At 49.0% G+C, this 6000-nt stretch overlaps 1 protein-coding gene across 1 annotated transcript in view; it reads right to left on the bottom strand.

Moving 5' to 3' along the window:
* Nucleotides 1-270: 270 nt before the first annotated feature.
* Nucleotides 271-6000, bottom strand: part of CRB2 (crumbs cell polarity complex component 2) — a 30850-nt gene continuing 25120 nt past the window's right edge. Inside the window, exon 8 of the mRNA XM_058159051.1 lies at nt 271-4698. Coding sequence (XP_058015034.1) covers nt 4468-4698 — 231 coding nt within the window. The 3' untranslated portion in view covers nt 271-4467. The remainder of the gene's footprint in view (nt 4699-6000) is intronic.

The following is a 6000-nucleotide window of genomic DNA, read 5'->3' as shown; positions in this document are numbered from 1 at the left end:
CTGGGCAGGGGGTTGGACTAGAAGACCTCCAAGGTCCCTTCCAACTCTGTTATTATTATTATTATAGTAAGTCCCTCATGACCACCAACAGCAACCATATCCTTTTGGATAAATAAACTGCAGGTAGTCCTCAATTTACAACAGTTTGTTTAGCGACCGTTCAAAGTCACAACAGCACTGAAAAAAGGTGCTTTTTTCCCCCCAAGAGGCAAGTGGACTGTCTGGTTTTTGTTTCCTTTTGAAGACGTTTCGCTTCTCATCCAAGAAGCTTCTTCAGCTCTGACTGGATGGTGGTGGGGAACGGGGGGATTTATGCTCCTTGCAGATGGCTGGTCATTTGCATCCTTTTGAGGCCACTTCAAGAGTTCCAAGAAGGCTCCACACCCATTTGCACCACTCAGGAGACCCTGAGGACACAGATAAACCTCCAAGCGGCCTCAACGGCTCTATAAAAAGGATGCGAATGAACCAATTTTCTGCACGGAGCATAAATCCTTCCATTCCCCACCATCATCCAGTCAGAGCTGAAGAAGCTTTTTGGATGAGAAGCGAAACGTCTTCAGAGAAAAAAAACGAGAAAGTCTAGTTGCCTCCTGAAAAACAAGCACCTTTAGGACAACCATGACCTGGAGGACTGAGAATCTCTACAGACATTTATCTACACAATTTGGGATGAACATCCTTGGAATGGGGTGGGAGTAGAAATGGATTTCCAGAGGAAAAATTGCAGACTACAGGAACACCACTCAGGTGACCCCCGAGATAAACCTCCAAGTGGCCTCAATGACTCTCTCAAAGATGCAAGTGACCAGCTGCCTGCAAGGAATATAAATCCTTCCATTCCCCACCATCACCTAATCAGAGCTGAAGAAGCTTCTTGGATGAGAAGTGAAACGCCTTCAAAAGAAAAAAACCAGAAAGTCCCGTTGCCTCCTGAAAATGCACCTTTGGGATAAACCATGACCTGGAGGACTGAGAATCTCCATAGACATTTGACTTATGACTGTTCCTCACACTTACGACCGTTGCAGCATGCCCGTGATCACGTGATCAAAATTAGGACACTTGGGAACTGACTCACTTGTATGACCATTGTAGTGTCCCGGGGCTAACGTGATCCTCCTTTTGTGATCTTCTGACAAGCAAAGTCAATGGGGAAGCCAGATTCATTTAAAAGTAAAGGTAAAAGTTCCCGTCACACATATGTGCTAGTCGTTCCCGACTCTAGGGGGCGGTGCTCATCTCTGTTTCAAAGCCGAAGAGCCAGCGCTGTCCGAAGACGTCTCCGTGGTCATGTGGCCGGCATGACTCAATGCCAAAGGCGCATGGAACCCTGTTCCCTTCCCACCAAAGGTGGTCCCTATTTTCCTACTTGCATTTTTTACGTGCTTTTGAACTGCTAGGTTGGCAGAAGCTGGGACAAGTCACGGGAGCTCACCCCATTACGCGGCAGCACTAGGGATTCGAACTGCCGATCTTTTGATCAACAAGCTCAACATCTGAGCCACTGCGTCCCCTTTTAGAATCTTTGTTAAGATTCACTTAACAACCGGGTTATTAACCTGACAAGTTTAGTAATTCACTTAACAACCGTGCGTGGCAAGAACGGTTGGGAAATGGGGCAAAATTCATTTTAACATATGTCTCACTTAGCAACCAAAATTTGGGGCTCAAGTATGGTCGTAAAGCAAGGACTACCTGTATTCTGATAAGTCCGTTTCTCCTTTTTCATGAGGCTGTTTGGCCTACCTTCCATTTTGGACTCTTGGACAACTGATGGCCCCAGCTCTTACCACGTCAACACCGTTTCAAGTTAAAGAGCCCAGATAATGCTTCTGTGTATACATTTTTAATTACAATTGGGATTATTTACCAGGATTGGGTTTCTTACATTTGCGTAAACAGATGTTCCCACCTGCGGCAAACGTTCCGTGAAAAAATAAACCCCAAATTTAAATATCAAAAAGTTCACATTAGAAAACAAAAATAAATTAAATGGCAGAAAGGTTTCAACGCTGGTGGATCTAAATGGGGCTTTGAGCAATTTGAAGGAAGAATGGCTGCTTCTCTGAAAAGGAGGGCAAACGTTTTGCGGGGTGTGACAGGGAATTAAATTGAAGTCCTTTGGCATAATGACTAGTCCTCGAAATAAATCTTAACACCAGGTGTCAGTGCATTGCATGGTCCAGATCAGGGGTCGGCAACCTTAAACACTCTCAAGAGCCATTTGGACCCGTTTCCCAAACAAAGGAAAAAACCGGGAGCCACAAAACCCTTCCTGTGCCTGACTATTTCCTGAGCGGCCACAAAACTAGCATATGTAGTTGAATTAAACATTCTGTTTTCTTCTGAAACTTTTCTTGGATTTAATCCATGGTTGGCCTACCGGGAGTCGAAAAGCTCAATAAATCACGTGCCGGTGTCGGGCATTGGCAGTTGTGACACATATGTTGAGCGACAGGGAGCCACAGCAGAGGGGTGAAAGAGCTACATGCGGCTCCAGAGCCGCAGGTTGCTGACCCCTGGTCCAGATGAATGAGTCAAGTAAAGCTGAGACTAAAACTTAAGACTGAAATTCTCCAGCTAAATATGCCAACCTACATTAAAACAGGATAAATCTTGGTTAGCAAGAATTAAACTTCTACCCACTATGTACTAGCGTAGAAACCTGAACTTCCCCTGGGGGAAGATGGCTTTTAAGGAGTGTTCTTGGAGTGGAATCGTTTCCACGTCTATCAAAAATTATAACCGAAGGGCGAAGTGAAGTGAAGCTGAGGGATCTTGGGTTAATGCTTTTTCAAGTGGTTTGTTTACAAGGCACTTTAGGATGGTCCATTGTACCTGAACGCATGGAGGAGGTCACAGAAATGGTAGGTACTCGAGGGGTCATGATTGAGATAATGTTTTGTTCTGTGAAAGAAGAGGATTTTGGACTTTTTGTGGCGTGTTATTGGGGTTAAACAGTTTTTTTGTTGTTCGCCCTCTTCTGTCTCGCAGCTGCGGTGTGTGTCTAATGATCGGTGTGCAGTTTGTGTTGAGTTCCCAGCCAAGAGCTGCTCAGCTTTTCACAGTCCAAAACAATACACTTCAACCCAGTCCTGGTGCCTCTTTCCTTCGTATCCTCTGAGCTAATTTACATTCAACCGTAGCAGGTTGTTTTGCAAACACCGAAGTCCGACAGGGACTATGGCTGTTCTGACCTTCTGGCCAACTGGCAAGGCTGCAGGCAAGGCCCAGAAGATATTGGCCACGACAATAAATGGGGGAAGAGATTTTTGAACCTAACTCCTCCAGGGGTGGTATGCACTTACCTTCCCTGTCAGTTTGCAAATGTGAGCGCGTGCGCAGCCTTTACACATGCGCCAGAGCTACCATGCGTGTGCTTTGCTGGGTGCACTCCTACCGCGCGTTTGAACGGCCTCAAAAACGTGCCTAAATATGTACGCATAGAGCCTTCCACCCGCGATTTCTGCTACCGGTTCGGATGAACTGATCTGAACTGTCTGAATATCACCTCTGAACTCCTCTCTATCAACTGGCATTCAGCTCAGCAGAGGCAGTGCCTCAGCGCCTCAGCTCATACCCTGTGGTCTCCTGGTGGCTTGGCTTGTTGGCTTCTCAAGTAGTCCATCTTCTCTTTATGGACACACCTGAGATGTCTGAAGGGATGAGGAGCAGCTCAGTAGTTCCAACCACTCCAAGAAGCATGGCGCTGCTGACGTGGTCTCATGCTGATCACCAGGATAGGTCAAGGTGTTCTCAACCACTTGGGACAGCATTTGAGACTTTCCTTGTGAGCCTTGTCCATAACTAGGTCCCCCTAGAGCAGTCCTATAGGCAATGCACCCATTGTCAAAAGTGAGGAAGTGCATTGGCCCAGCTGTTGTGTCTTCATCGCGCCTCTCGTTTTAGCCAATCCTGACCATTTAGGACGTCCTATCCCTGCCTCTAGAGATGAGGCCTCCGGATCCTCCCCACCCACCCACCAGGTCAAAACCAGAGCCATCACAACCCTCTTAAACAAGTAGAGCCTTTTGAGAATGCCACAATCGTCCAACCCAACATGACCACTTTGTAACTCCACCCTGGGGGCCATCGCAAAGAGTCTAAACCACACCGAGGAGAGAGGCAGGGCTTCCGTGTGGATTCTCCAGTCGGTTGGTCGATGCTCAAGAGAAGTCTGTGGGCGATCGTCCTTCCTCACAGCAACTTGCCAAGGCAGCCTCTTGGGTTGGAACGGCCCTTCTGAAGCATGGGAGTGGACAGGTGTGTGGTACGATTGTGAAGCCGGTTGCTGCCACTGCCAGAGAGGAACCCACAAGGCAGATGTATAGGTCCTCAAAGGTCCCAGGTGCACAGGTGGGCCGCCCACTTAACGGGCGTCCAACTCGACTGCCGTCCTGGTCTTTTGGAAGGAGCACTCTGCCCACATTCCAAGTGCCAACTTTTATGAAATCCCCTTGTTGCTTATATTAAACGTTCTTCTGGTGGGACTTTGAGGACGCTGTCCATCTCCAGGCGAGCTCCAGCCACTTCCTGCTGGCTCGGGCTGTAGGTTCCCTCCGACTGGCGTCTCTTCCGGGCGGTGAGGATCATGAGGACGAGGATGATGATGAGAAGAAAGAGGCAGCTGCAGACGACCGGAACTGCCACTTCAACCAAGGGGAAGGGGAAGGCAGGGCCTGGAAGGCTCCCTCTCTGCCAGAGAAATCAAGAAAGGGAAGATGAGTCTGGATAAATACAGGGGGTGAGCTGTTACAGGTTTGCCCAAGTTCGGGAGAACCTGTAGCCATAATCTTATGGCTGGTTCGGAGAACCTCCAAATCCCACCCCAAGCTGGCCCCTCCCCCCTCCTTTCCCCTCCCAGAAATCTCCACATGGCCCGTTTTGGATGCGAGGTAAGTGCAGGGCCCACGCGGAGGCTCGGAGAGGGGGAAAAATGGACCTTCCAGAAGTTCTAGAAGGCTGGAAATTCCAGAGGGCCTCCAGAGCCTGGGGGAGGCAGTTTTCGCCCTCCCAGAGGCTCGAGGAAAACCTCCAGAGCCTGGGGAAGGCAAAAACGTCATCCCCCCCACCCCCACTGTGGTGCAGGAGGCTGAGTAGGCCACGCCCACCATGGCCATGCCCACCCAGCAACCGGGCAGAGAACCCGTGGCTGAAATTTTTGAAGCCCACCCCTGGATAAACGACACTCAATTGTCCTTGAAGGGGAGAGTGAGGGGAGGTCCTGTGTGGGCCCCCTCCCCTCCCCAGATAAACCTCCCAAAGAGTCATTTGGTCTCAAGACAGGCAGGTAAATAAATGCCAGTAGCATAAAAACGTACGACCACCATTGACCTCCCCCACTCCCCAAATTCCTGTTGCTAAGAGAGACTGTTATTCGGCAAACTTCGCCCCGTTTTGCGACCTTTCCTGCCACAGTTGTTCAGTGAATTACTGCAGCCGTTAAGTCAGTAACCCAGTTGTTAAGCGAATCTGGCTTTCCCCTGGACTTGCCTTGTCCGGTGGCCCCGGCAACACTGCGACCATCATAAATATGAACCGGCTGCCAAACATCTGGGATGCTGCAACGGTCATAAGTCACTTTCTTCAGTGACGACGTAGCTTTGAACGGTCACTAAATGAACTGTTGCAAATTGAGGACTACTGTAAAGCTAAATCCAATCCAATGTGGCATCCTGGCCCTAGAGAAGTATCCAATACTTATAAAGAGAATTCATCTATTACCAATACAATACAAGAGTCCAATTTTTTTTACTACCGGTTCTGTGGGCGTGGCAGAGGAAGGATACTGCAAAATCTCCATTCCCACCCCACTCCTGGGGGAAGGATATTGCAAAATTTCCATTCCCACCCCACTCTGGGGCCAGCCAGAGGTGGTATTTGCCTGTTTTCCGAACTGCTCAAAATTTCCGCTACCGGTTCGCCAGAACCTGCTGGATTTCACCCCTGCTTTGCATGCTGCAGAACAGGGATCCCCAATCTGTGGGCCGCAGCCCA

The sequence above is a fragment of the Ahaetulla prasina genome, chromosome 16, assembly GCF_028640845.1.
Source record: "Ahaetulla prasina isolate Xishuangbanna chromosome 16, ASM2864084v1, whole genome shotgun sequence".
NCBI lineage: Eukaryota > Metazoa > Chordata > Lepidosauria > Squamata > Colubridae > Ahaetulla > Ahaetulla prasina.
The sequence above is the reverse complement of the archived record's forward strand: the minus strand, read 5'-3'. Positions and strand labels throughout refer to the sequence as shown.